At 53.4% G+C, this 12,586-nt stretch overlaps 1 protein-coding gene across 14 annotated transcripts in view; it reads right to left on the reverse strand.

Annotated features, from left to right (window-relative positions):
* KMT2A (lysine methyltransferase 2A) overlaps positions 1-11,156 on the reverse strand; it is a 95,099-nt gene extending 83,943 nt beyond the window's left edge. For 3 of the 14 annotated variants that reach the window (XR_004970267.1, XM_036324135.1, XM_036324137.1), the window contains exons 1-2: positions 10,681-11,156; positions 8,631-8,729 (exon numbers count right to left, since the gene is read on the reverse strand). Coding sequence is in view for 13 of the 14 variants with exons in the window: in XM_036324135.1 (XP_036180028.1) it covers positions 8,631-8,729; positions 10,681-11,094 (513 nt within the window). In the remaining variant the exon portion in view is untranslated. The remainder of the gene's footprint in view (positions 1-8,630; positions 8,730-10,680) is intronic. The other 11 variants (XM_036324125.1, XM_036324134.1, XM_036324129.1 and 8 more) reach the window with 6 other exon arrangements.
* Positions 11,157-12,586: the final 1,430 nt, after the last annotated feature.

Below are 12,586 nucleotides of genomic sequence, written 5' to 3' on the forward strand. Positions count from 1 at the left end.
ATTTTTCTCCAATTAAGTTCCAACCCCCAGAAATTGTAACTGACAGCTTAGCATTTCCTCTGTAATTACACTGTTAATTGCACGGCTCTCTGTAGACTTACTCCCCGCAAGCAGAAATCTGAGAACAAATGTCAAATAGTTCCCAAGTATAGACTAATGGGTCTAAACCTGGGGACCAGAAACCCTGAAGAGCCTCAGAGTTGCTGCAGAGGGTTGTCAAGTACTCACAACCGTAAAACATAAGGACACTATGAACATAGGGGTGCATATATCCTTTCTGATTGGTGTTTCTGGCTTCTTGGGATATATTCCTAGAAGTGGGATCACTGGGTCAAATGGCAGTTCCATTTTTAGTTTTTTGAGGAAGCTCCATACTGTTCTCCACAGTGGCTGCACCAGTCTGCATTCCCACCAGCAGTGCAGAAGGGTTCCTTTTTCTCCACATCCTCTCCAGCACTTGTTGTTTGTTGATCTGTTGATGATAGCCATTCTGACAGGTGTGAGGTGATACCGCATTGTCATTTTGATTTGCATCTCTCGTATAATTAGTGACTTTGAGCATGTTCCTATGTACATAGCAGCACAATTTACAATAGCTAAGATTTGGAAACAGCCTAAGTGCCCATCAGCAGATGAGTGGATTAGAAAACTGTGGTACATGTACACAATGGAATACTACGCTGCGGAAAAAAAGAAGGAATTATTGCCATTTGCAACAGCATGGATGGAACTGGAGAGCATTATGCTAAGTAAAATTAGCCAGTCAGAGAAAGATAAATACCACATGATCTCACTCATTTGTGGAATATAGAGAACAACATAGACTGATGAACAGGGACAGATCCAAAGACAGAGGAAACAGCAATCAGACTATCAATCCCCAGAGGGAAAGTAAGGGAGGGCGGGGGTAAGGGGAAGAGATCAACCAAAGGACTTGTATGCATGCATATAAGGCAAACCAATGGACATGGACAACAGGGGGATGAGAGCATGAGTGGGGGGGGGGGGGGGTGGGGGTTAATGGGGGGATGAGGACACATTTGTAATACCTTAACCAATAAGGAAATTAAAAAATATATACATTAAAAAAACACACAACAAAACAAAACATAAGGACACTGGTTACAGCGACCAAAGCAGCACTCCCACACAGCTGTCCTGACGGACAACTCTGTACCTCGTGGAGGCTCTGTATTCGCAGGGTTCCACCTTCCTATTTACTGTCCCGTTCCTGCTCCTCCCTTTCGGCCTTAGCTCTAATTATGCTCTAGGTGGGCGCCAATGTACACAGTTACCAAGATGAATGGCTGGCCTTCAGTGTGGTTCTAGCTTACTGATGAACTTAATAATCAGACTAAAATCAAGAACATTCTAAGCCCGACCAGAGTGCTCAGTGGTTGAGTGTCAACCTATGAACCAGGAGGTCACGGTTCGATTCTGGGTCAGGGCACATGCCCGGGCGATCCCCAGTGTGGGGTGTGCAGGAGGCAGCTGATCCGGGATTCTCTCATCATTGATGTTTCTATCTCTCTTTCCCTCTCCCTCCTCTCCGAAATCAATAAAAATATATTTTAAAAAAAGAAAGAACATTTTAGCCCTAGCTGGTTTGTCTCAGTAGTTAAAGCGTCAGCCTGCGGGCAGAAGGGTCCTGGGCTCATTTCCTGTTCAAGGGCACGTATCTCGGTTGCCGGTCCAGCAGGGGCATGTGCAGGAGGCAACCAATTCATTCGTTGGATGTCCTTCCGTCCTTCCTTCCTTCCTTCCTTCCTTCCTTCCTTCCTTCCTTCCTTCCTTCCTTCTTCCTCCCTCCCTCCCTCCCTCCCTCCCTCCCTTCTCTCTCTCTCTCTCCCTCTCTCTCTCTCCCTCTCTCTCTCCCCCACCTCCCTGCCTTCCACTCTCTAGAAATCAATGGGGGGGGGAATCCTCCAGATCCTCAGGTGGATTTTTTTTAAAAAAAAGAAGATTCGAAAGTCATGATTATAGCACTCAAGTAGGTATACTAGTATCTGTACACCTCAAAGTCATGAAAACCAGTTATCTTGGTGAAAAAAAGATTGTAGCATTCATGTCATTTAAATCTCTGAATCCTAATAATAATGAGGGGTTTCTACCACCAGGCAAAATGCTAAGTACTTTGCATGCATAATTTCAACTGATTTTCACAATAATCTTATTAAGCATGATTGCTGGTAATTTACAAATGAGGAAACCGAAGCAGGGAGAGGCTTAGAAATTTTCCGAAGGTCATTCAACTAATCAATGGCGGAGTCAGGATCTGAACCTAGGCCGCCTAAATGCAGAGCCCAGGATTTTAACAGATCTCAATGAGACCACAGTGTCATATTATCTCATACTATTGCAGCTTAGATAATGAGTCTCCCCCTTTGCACAGGTATTTATATATGCATAAATAAAAAATCCTAGCTGGAGAGATTACAAAAGGATTTCCTCATTAACTAAACTTGAAGAGATGCTATCCACATGGTTTTACTGCTTATAATTAAAGGCAATAATCTAGGGACAATGTTGCACGTTTGTGTTTGATCTAAAAATTCGTTAATACTCATGGAGGACAGAATTTGAATATAGGCGCAAGTAAATATTCATTCCTCTCAGTATAGATATTACAGATATTTGTGATTAATTTCTCCCCAGTTTTAAGAAATGAGATAGTACAAAGGAGAGCTTAATGAAAAAATTTTCTCCAAAAACATTCCTCACAAGTAACATTACTCTCCTAGTTTAAGACAGAAAGCCCCAATTCCTGTAATGCCATAAAATAAGAAAGCATGGGTGCCAAGGGTGGCTCTCTAAAACAGCTCGCATGTTAGAGGTTCACATTTCTTAGCTAAAAGACATCAACAAGTCCATGCCCAAACATTCCCACCAAATACAAAAACAGAAATGCAAGGAAACAGAGATAATATATGGGAGAACCCGCAACTCCAGAAATAAATGTCTGTAGGATAAATCCTACCCCAGTACCACACAAGGCACTGCTGCAGCAGTATGAAAGGCAAGCTATCTGGGGAAATCCCTTCCGTTTATTTGTCAAATAGAAAAACAACTACTCATTTCAAAGAAAGGGGAATTTTCATACAGAGCACAGAAAACTGTCAACTAACTCTTACATTTCTGTCTTTAACTGTTAAAACTCATTAGGGTAGTACATTCACCATCTAACAAGTTAAACCAAGTCTGGCCTCTGACAAGTTCTGTACTAACCCTACGAGGGAGTTTAGGTCACCCAACACAACGTCAAGTCACACACCAAAATCCTCCTTTCAATGTCTTCAAAACGTCGTGAAAAGTCAATGTCTGGCAGAGTCTACCGCCGGTGGCTTCCCCTGCCGTGTAACCTGACAAGGTACAAAGCTCCTTGAAATATTTAACAGTGGTAGTATGGATTTCTTTGGATAGGTCAAGAAAAGCAGCTCATCCTTTTTAAAAACATAAAGAACCATTTTATGGGATGTCATTCCCTGGTCCAAGAGTCTGTGCCTTTCCTCGGGGCTTTCTAAGAGACCTGATTGAGGGGGAAATGAAAAGAGTAACAAAAGACCCCTTTTCCCTCTCCGTTCCCAACGTAATCCACCTCAGCCACAGGGCCAGGGGCATCCGCCGGTCATAAATGCCAGCAATCAGAGGCGGCCATGAAGCCACCCGCTCAGGTGAAGGGGCAGCCAGCTCTCTGTAAGGCATGCCATAAAGCTCCTGTTCTTCACTCTCCCGGCCTTCTTCACAGCCAGCGAATGACAAGAACAAAAAAGTAGCCCTTTGTCTGCCTGCCTCACCTCTCATCTAGATGTGATCGATGAATCTTCTGGGCCCAGGTGAAGGCGCTAAGACCCCTTTTTCCGAATAAGAGTGCGTTTCCTCCAGCCGGCCGCACATCGACCCACCAAAGGACAGGCTGTGTTTTGAGCACTGACATAACAGAAACTAAAGTGAAGCTCCATTTTCCAGAAAATGTTTTTTGCCTATTCTGAACCTACGCTAGAAGCCTCTCCAGTTCCTGAACTTCCCAAGAAATATTGGAGCCTACAAGAGTATTAACAACTCAGTAATTTCTAGAACTTCCCAAAGAATTTTCTAATCAAAAAGTTCATTCAGCCGAAACCGGTTTGGCTCAGTGGATAGAGCGTCGGCCTGCGGACTGAAAGGTCCCAGGTTCGATTCCGGTCAGGGGCATGTGCCTGGGTTGCGGGCATGTCCCCGGTGGGAGATTTGCAGGAGGCAGCTGATCGATGTTTCTCTCTTGTCGATGTTTCTGACTCTGTCTCTCTCCCTTCCCCTCTGTAAAAAACCAATAAAATATATTTAAAAAAAGAAAAAGTTCATTCAAATCTCAGTTAACTTTCATTCAGTCTATGTTTTAAAACCTGATACAATTTATTTTTAGGAGCAAGTAATATTGCATTGATTGATTGTCTTCACAACCTACCGGTCCATAAAAATCACCAGCCTGGGATTTACTCCAGATAAGTTTTTACTTATCAAGCTTTAAAAACAAACTGGTTAAGACCCAAACAAATACTTTTTTTTTTTAATATATTTTATTGATTTTTTACAGAGAGGAAGGGAGAGAGAGAGATAGAGAGTTAGAAACATCGATGAGAGAGAAACATCGATCAGCTGCCTCCTGGACATCTCCCACTGGGGATATGCCCGCAACCCAGGTACATGCCCTTGACCGGAATCGAACCTGGGACCTTTCAGTCCGCAAGCCGACGCTCTATCCACTGAGCCAAACCGGTTTCGGCCAAACAAATACTTTTTAACGTGAACTCTTTAGCCCCCTCTTTCCTCCTAGTGCCTACAGGGTTCAGAATCCTATTAAAATGTAGATGCCACATGTCAGAGTAATTGAACTTTCTTAATACCGGAAAGCAACATATGCATAAAAAAGGTTCCCCCCCAGCAACCCTAGAACAACTCCTCCCCAAACTAGTGACAGGCCCAAGCTTCCCCCTCCTCAAAGTCTGTGCCCTGGACTCTCCACCGAGGCAGAAGGACGGGAAGTGACAAGAAGGCTTCAGTTAAATCTAGAAAAAGTTCCCTGCCAACACTAGGGGAAGGTGGGCAGGCACAGAGAGCTCCTAATTAGGAGACCTACAATTAAACACAGTCTCAAAGAGAGGCATGGAGTGAGGATGTGGTGCCTGGGAGCAAGCAAAGACCGAGGCACCCCTTCCAGGGCACCCCCCAGCCTCGGGCCTGGAAGGGGTGCGAGTGGAGTCCGCACAGCTCGATGCACAGGGCTCCACGGTGAGTGGGCAGGCGAGAACTGAGTCGGGGCCAGGGTATTTTCTTTTCCCAACTTCCAGGCAGAAGATGAATCATGATTTTGTGAATAATGACTTCCTACAGGAGCCTGTGCCTTCAGGTAATTAGATGGAAGGTAAACTACCTCGCGCGGTGCTCAGTGAGAGGGATGTTCTAAAGACCACCTTCTGATGCTCGGTACCTACCAAAGCACCGCCTCTCAGAGCACAATCACAGCCACCCCCTGGTGGCCATCACGTTGGATTCACAAATACATCCGTTTCGGGATTCTTCTTTTCATTGAGAAGCTCACACGTCTAGACTCTAGGACACAACACCGAGTCTGAAAATAGCTTCCCCTTCGAACCATGAATCCACAACACTGAACCATGAAGACAGATTTAACCAAACAAGAGGGACTCTAAACACCAGATGAATTGTTTTTAAAATTTGATCTTCGTTTTTCTTATACTTAAAATCAGTCAACTTCAGCAAAGAACTTTTCCCAACAGGTAAGTCCTTATATTTTGTTCACTCAAAGAAAACTTTCCTACCATTGATAGTTCCCCTCCCAATGATGCCAGTTAAACGGGCAAATGTACAATCTGACATTAAAAATAACCAAAGACCTAGCCGGTGTTGCTCAGTGGGTAGAACGTTGGCCTGCAGACTGAAGAGTCCCGGGTTCGATTCCCATCAAGGTCACATGCCCGAGTTGCAGGCTCAATGCCCAGTAGGGGGCATGCAGGAGGCAGCCGGTCAATGATTCTCATCATTGATGTTTCTCTCTCTCTCTGTCTCTCTCCCTTCCTGTCTGAAATCAATAAAAATATATTTAAAAACAAGAAAAAAATAGAGGCTCCCTGACTCTGACTCTAAATAAACTCAGAATAAGAAATTCTGACTTCACCAAAAAATTAAGATAACAGAAAGCAATCAGAGCACTGGGGTAGAAAAGGACTGATGAGCTGATAGGTGAAGCTCACCTTTTCATTTCACAGGTCAGAAGTTCGAGGGTAAAAATCAGTGAACTGCCTGAGGCCCCACGACTGCACGAGATGAGTGAGGAGGGCCGTGCCCACTGGCTCCCACTGCGGCCGAGCGTCCTCGCCGCCTTTTCCTTCTCCCTGCGTAGCGGTTGCTGCGCGGGCAATGGAGGAGCAACGCCCACTCTTGCCCATGTGCCCGATAAACAGGGAAAGAACTGCAGAATTCTCCATCTTTCCGAAGCACAACCCAAGCGCGCACCTCAGTCTCCCTCAAATGAAAGCAAACACACACAACGCGCGCACTGCACTTCAGCTTCCCTTCTCTGAGTGCGTGCGGATCAGGCACAACTGCAATTCGGAGTCCGCTAATTTCTAATTAAGCTTTGCCAAATTTTATGAGCAGGGTGGAAAGTTTGCTTTTAATGTTTTGTGAGGTGGTAGGGGAAGTAATTCAATTATGAAGTTACTAAACAGAGACTCATTGTTGATAAACCATTTCTGGGGTTTATATCAAAACAGCTCCAATTCCAGCTGGCGGAGATGTGTCCTATGTATTAAGATGGCAGAGTAGTGACATTAACACCACCTGAGACAACCCTCAGTGCCGCGGGGCGCTGACTCTGGGCAGGCGACAAGAAAGGCCCAAAAACACGGCTCTGGGATTCCTGCATGACAGCGCTCAACAAACACCAAACTTTATGCCCGGCCTGTATGGCTCAGTGGTTGAGCATCGACTTATGAACCAGGAGGCCACGGTTCGAATCCTGTCAGGGCACATGCCCAGGTTGTGGGCTCGATCCCCAGTGTGGGGGAGGGGAGAGGTGTGAAGGAGACAGCCGATCAATGATTCTTTTTTTAAAAAATATATTTTATTGATTTTTTACAGAGAGGAAAGGAGAGGGATAGAGAGTTAGAAACATCGATGAGTGAGAAACATCAATCAGCTGCCTCCTGCACACTCCCCACTGGGGATGTGCCCACAACCAAGGTACATGCCCTTGACCGGAATCGAACCTGGGACCCTTGAGTCCGCAGGCTTACGCTCTATCCACTGAGCCAAACCGGTTAGGGCGCGATCAATGATTCTTATTGATGTTTCTATCTCTCTCTTCCCTTCTCTGAAATCAATAAAAATACATTTTTAAGAAAATCAAACTTTAATGCTACTTCCTAGCTGTCACACAGAAAGCCAGAGCAGATCAGCAACACCTGTGTTTTTGTAAATAATCCCATTCTGACAGAATGTGGCCCTCAAGAGCTCATGTGCAGCTGCCACCGAGAGCGCGACCGGAGGCGGGGCGTTAGGAACGCGCATCAACGCAGGACGAGCCTCCGGGGCTGAAGGAGTTTAAACAGGGAGGCGGCCTGGAAGTTCTGTTCCCCGTCACCCACCTCCGCTCACTCGTCCTCTTAGTATTAAGTCAGGTTTTGTTGTGACCAAGTTACAATCCTGATTCATGGGTCACAAGCCACGTGTTCATGAATCCAAGTGAGAGGACAGAGCTGCGCACGAATCCGGAAACAACCGTGGGTTTCTGCGGGGGTGCTGCCCAGGGAGCTCCCAGCACCCCCTGTCGGCCTCACCATCGATCTGTGAGACCCTGTAACAAAATGCTTGGTTTCTACACTGAAGACGACGCGGTCAGAGGGCATCAGCATGGTGGGTTAGCAATAAGCCAGACTCTGGGTTAGCGCTAATCCAAACCACCAACCCATGCGCGGGCGCCTCAGCCATCACGTGAAAAGCGTACCCACGAAACAACAGCGCACTTCAGCCCAAGGCAGAAAAAGGACGGGCGTCTGAGTAAGCAGCTGGCCACTCTGCTCAGAATGAAGTAGCAACTACTGTTCAGGCAAAACCTTACTAATATGAAATAACTTATGTGGAACAACTGCAATTCCTGACAAGGCTTCCCTCGCTGGATACCGCAGCGGCGCACAATGCCGTAGGTGAGAAGATGTGAGCTCGGACGGAAACTTGAAAGGTGGTACATCGAAGACCAAAGATGGAATATCCTGGTGCCCAGACATTAGGTCCCTGAATCCAGGTGGCTCTTTCTCGACAGTCTCTTAAGATGCTGTCTTTGGGAACTGTGGAAACCCTGTTTTTGAATATGTGATAACATTTGGGATGTGAACCTGATCCTTCTGTACAAAACACATAATCATGCTAACCCAGAGGAAACCACTTCTCAGGGCCCCTTACAATAGACTAACTTCTCCTAGTAGGGACTTTCTTATCATACGCAAATATACATGGGGCTAAAATTCCACATATAGCCAGGCAAGTCTCCATTTTAAAAATAAGCAGGTAAATGATATGTTTTTTTTTTTTTTTTTGCTGCTGTATCTTTTAGAAAAGCAAAATCAACTCACATTTAAGCACCAACTCCATGCAAGTAACCTGAACGGTTCAGTCTTTTTGTCATGTATGAGGCCTTTGGTTCTCCAACTACATGGGATCTGTGTTGTTAGCTTAAAAAATACAGAATTGGCCTTTCAAAAAAAATAGTCATCTACAGCATCCAACATAGTCTCAAGCAACCCTGCTGACTACAGCTGCCTTCTGGAGGCTGGGAAAGGAGGTGGAGAGAGAGCAGAGAGGCAGGGAGAGGGAGCCGCAGCCAGCCACACAGCAAGGAACACGCCCCCATCATGTCCTCCTCGCTCCATCACCAGGCGGGCTGCAGTCAGCCTCCGGATCGGATCGAGCTGCCTTAGAAACGACTTTTAAAAGGAGGCAGGAAGGCTAACAGCTGGGAAAGGCCAGCTCCTTGGAGGGAGGGGCCGGGAGATCTGGGATCTCCTCCCCAGGGTCTGTGCGAAATCTAAGGGGTGCGGGGCACAGCCGTGGCCAGGGGTTTGCCCAGGATCCTCTGTGCGCCCCAACGGCAGGCACGCAGGAAATGCCTGGTTATCTTTCCCTTTCTGTTTCAATCAAAAACACTCGGAGCAGAACCCCATGCCCTCCTTCGTGTGAGCCCCTAGCAACTGCTCTTCTTCCTAGCCCCCCTCATCCTCTCCTCCCGCCCAACTCAGACTCCCCCCTCCTGCATCCAACGGAAAATAAATGCCTAAGGCCCTGGCTGAACCTGAACTCAACTTCCCCTCCCAGGGCAACTTTCTATTTTGCTGAAGGAGGCTGAGCAGCGCTCATCAAAGCTCCCCTCTCCTCACCCCCGTCCTAATGGGAAGGGCAAGGGTCTCGACTGGGAGGGAGAACCCTAAGTCTTCCTAAGGAATAACTGTGCTTCCCAGCCCCGCTTTTCCCAGCGAAAGCCAACCACCACCACACACTGAAGGAAACCTGTCCCTTATCTCCTCTCCTCACGCCGACCCCGCTCCCCCCACCCCTGCCATGCCCAGGGCTGGCCGGGGAAAAGGGGGGTCAATAAAGAAATGTCGGAGAGGAGCAGGCCCGGAGGGAGCCAGGTCGGAGGCTGCGCGCTCCCAGCGCAGCGCCGGGGGTGGGGCAGGAGCAGCTGCGTCCCCTGGGAAGGGGCTGCGGAGCCCCCCAAACACCTCCCCGCACGGGGCCTCCTCTCGGGGGGCTGGTGAGGAGCTGCTCCTCTGAGCCTGGGGACAGTGGACTATCTCCCCGCCAAGATGCCACCAAGCCTTCATTCTAGGGGAGGACAGCGTGGGGCGGAGGCAGAGAAGCCCCTGCTGCCACCGGCTGGCGCTGAGCTCTGCGAGGCGGGCAAGCGGGCTGCTGTGCAAGGCGGCACCGAGCAGAGGGAGGGGAGGGGAGGGGCGGGGAGGGGGGCCGGGAGCAGGAGGCAAGGGCATGGATGGTCCCTGCTGGCGGGTGGGGGCGGGAGAAGGGTGAGGGGTGGAGGTGAGGGAAGGGGGAGTGGCTGGGAGCGCAGGACCTGGGCCGGGATGGAGCGAGGGGTCGGCAGGGGGGGGTCGGCAGGGAGGGTTCGGCACGGGGGGTTCGGCAGGCTTTGGGAAGCGAGGTGTGGGGAGGGACGTGGGCCCCCCGGGGTAGAAGAGCGTGGCCCGGATGAGGCCAGCGCCGGAGAGATGCCCAAGAGAAGCGCTGCCCCGAGAGCAGAACATCTGCCCCAGAGGGAGGCGGGCGGAGGAGCAGGTCCCGGGGAGGGAGGGAGGAGGGAGGATCTGGCTGGATGAGGTAATCTGGGGAGGGGAGGAGGGGTTCAGCCCCGGGATGGGGAGCCCGGCGAGGGGTCCGTGCCAGGCATGCGGGCCCGGGTCAGGGGAAGGCGGGTGGGGGCGCGCGCCCTCGGCCAGATGGCTTCAGACCCCGGGCGGGCGCCGGGGAACCCACGTTCGGGCTCCCGAGACGGGAGGCCATGGGCCGGGTCAGGGTGGTCCCCGAGTCAGGATGCTCCCCGGCCCGGGTGGGGGAGGGGAGGCCCCGCAGAGGGTCGGGACCCCGGGCCGGGGTTCCTCGCCGCCTTACCTCTCCGCTGCCGCCTCCCCCGCCGCTCTCCCCGAACACCGCCCGGAACCGGCGCAGGTTGGTGCCGATGGCGGCCGAGACCTGCAGCGCCGCGTCGAAGCCGGGGCCGACCCGCAGCAGGGCCGGCCCGGCGGGGGCCGCGGACGATGACGGCGCCGAGGACGAGGCGGGCGCCGAGGGGGCTGCCGAGGCGGCGGCCGCTCCCACTGCAGCCGCGGCCCCGCCGCTTCCCGCCGCCACGGCCGAGGGGGAGGGGGGCGCCCCGGGAGCGCCGCCGCCCGCGGGCCCGGGGGGAAGCAGCAGGGCCGGCACACGCTGGCGCGGGGCGCCCCCCAGGCCCCGGCGCCCCCCGCCGCCGCCGCCCCCGGTGGTCCCGGGCCGGGCGGGGAAGCGCCACCGACAGCTGTGCGCCATGTTCGCCCCGTGAAGTGCAGCCGCGAGAGGGAGAGGCGACAACACAGGGGGCGGGGAGGGGGGCCGGGGCCCCGGAACCTGCCTACGCCGCCCGGCGCCGCCCCGCCGCCTGCGCGCTGCCGCCCGCCATGCCGAGCGCAGGGCCCGCGCGCCGCCCCGCAACCTGGATGCCCGGCCCCGGCCTCCGCTCCCGACGCGCCGCCGCTGCGCCACCCGAGGCCCGGGCCGCCTCCCGCCTGCCCGCAGCCCCGCAACCTGGATAACCGCGGCCCCGCCCTCCGGAGCGCCGGCCGGGAGGGGGGAGGAAGCGAGGCCCCGGCGGGAGCGCGGGTTCCGGGGGGGAGGGGTCGCGGGGATGGGGGCGGAGGGAGCCGGGCCGCCTCAGCCTGCGAGCCCCAGGCCGGTTACACTCGTTCCCGGGAGGCGCTGGGGACCGACCCGCCCCAGCCGCTTCCAGGAGAGCGCGGCCGACGGGCCGGGCGCGGGCGCGGGCACAGGCTGGGCCGGCCTCCTCTTACGCCCGCGGGACAAGGGCCCCCGATTGTACTGCGTGCAAAACAGAAGCGCTTCCCAGTCCCTGGAGCGCGGGGCCGACAGGCCTTCAGTGCACGCGTTTTACAAACATCATGCGAGGAGCCCCTCCCCTTGCCGCCGCTCTCCCAAATGCGCGAGCCAGCGGCCGGGCTCCCGCCGCCTCCCCCTGCTGGGCTCCCGCCGCCTCCCCCTGCTGGGCGCTCGGGGCTGGGGACCCCCGTCTCCCGCGCCCCCTGCAGTGAGCGGGGCCATTCCCCGTGCCGGTGGCGGGCCCGGCCACCGAGGCGGTGTGACGACGTAGTGAAGTTGGGGAGCTAACGGGGCCCGGAGCGAAGGGCGGGCAGCAGCGCCCCGCCCCTTCCTCGGCTCCGCCGCCGCCGCGTGCATAGCGGACCCTGTGTGCACGCGGAGCGCGGGGGCCCGCGAGCACGTTTCTGATTAAGAGGGGGGAGGGCCGGGCATTTTGATCCCTGGGGCGGAGGGGAGCTCCGAGTGGGGCTTGGAGAGGGAGGAGGAGGGGGTCAGGGCGGGGGTGGATCTCCACCCGGTGTGCTTATTGCGGGCAGGCGGGGAGGGCGCCTCCAGCTGGGCGTTAAAAGCCTGCGAGGCTGGGGAAGCAGAGCCGGGAGGGAGGGGTCGGCGCCGCGAGAACCTGAGTAGGTTGAGCTGGGGATCGATCCCCAGCCTGCAGGCCCCGGGGCCGCCTCCACCCCCCCAGCTGAGATGGAGTTCGCGGGAAGGTCACGCAGCCTCCCTGGACTCCCGCACAGGCACAGCGCACAGCTTGTAACATTGCAGCCCGGGCGGCGGATTCGGGGAGGAGAGGGAGGGCCGGGGAGCAGGTTGCAGTCAGCTCGCGTCCTCTGGAGGGTGCCCCGCGCGTCTCCAGAGAAGGTCCAGGCCTCCTGGTGCTGAAAGCCGGCGTCCCTCCACCACGGAAACGTTCGTGCGGAGCGAC

The sequence above is a fragment of the Myotis myotis genome, unplaced genomic scaffold, assembly GCF_014108235.1.
Source record: "Myotis myotis isolate mMyoMyo1 unplaced genomic scaffold, mMyoMyo1.p scaffold_m19_p_10, whole genome shotgun sequence".
In the NCBI taxonomy this organism is placed as follows: domain Eukaryota; kingdom Metazoa; phylum Chordata; class Mammalia; order Chiroptera; family Vespertilionidae; genus Myotis; species Myotis myotis.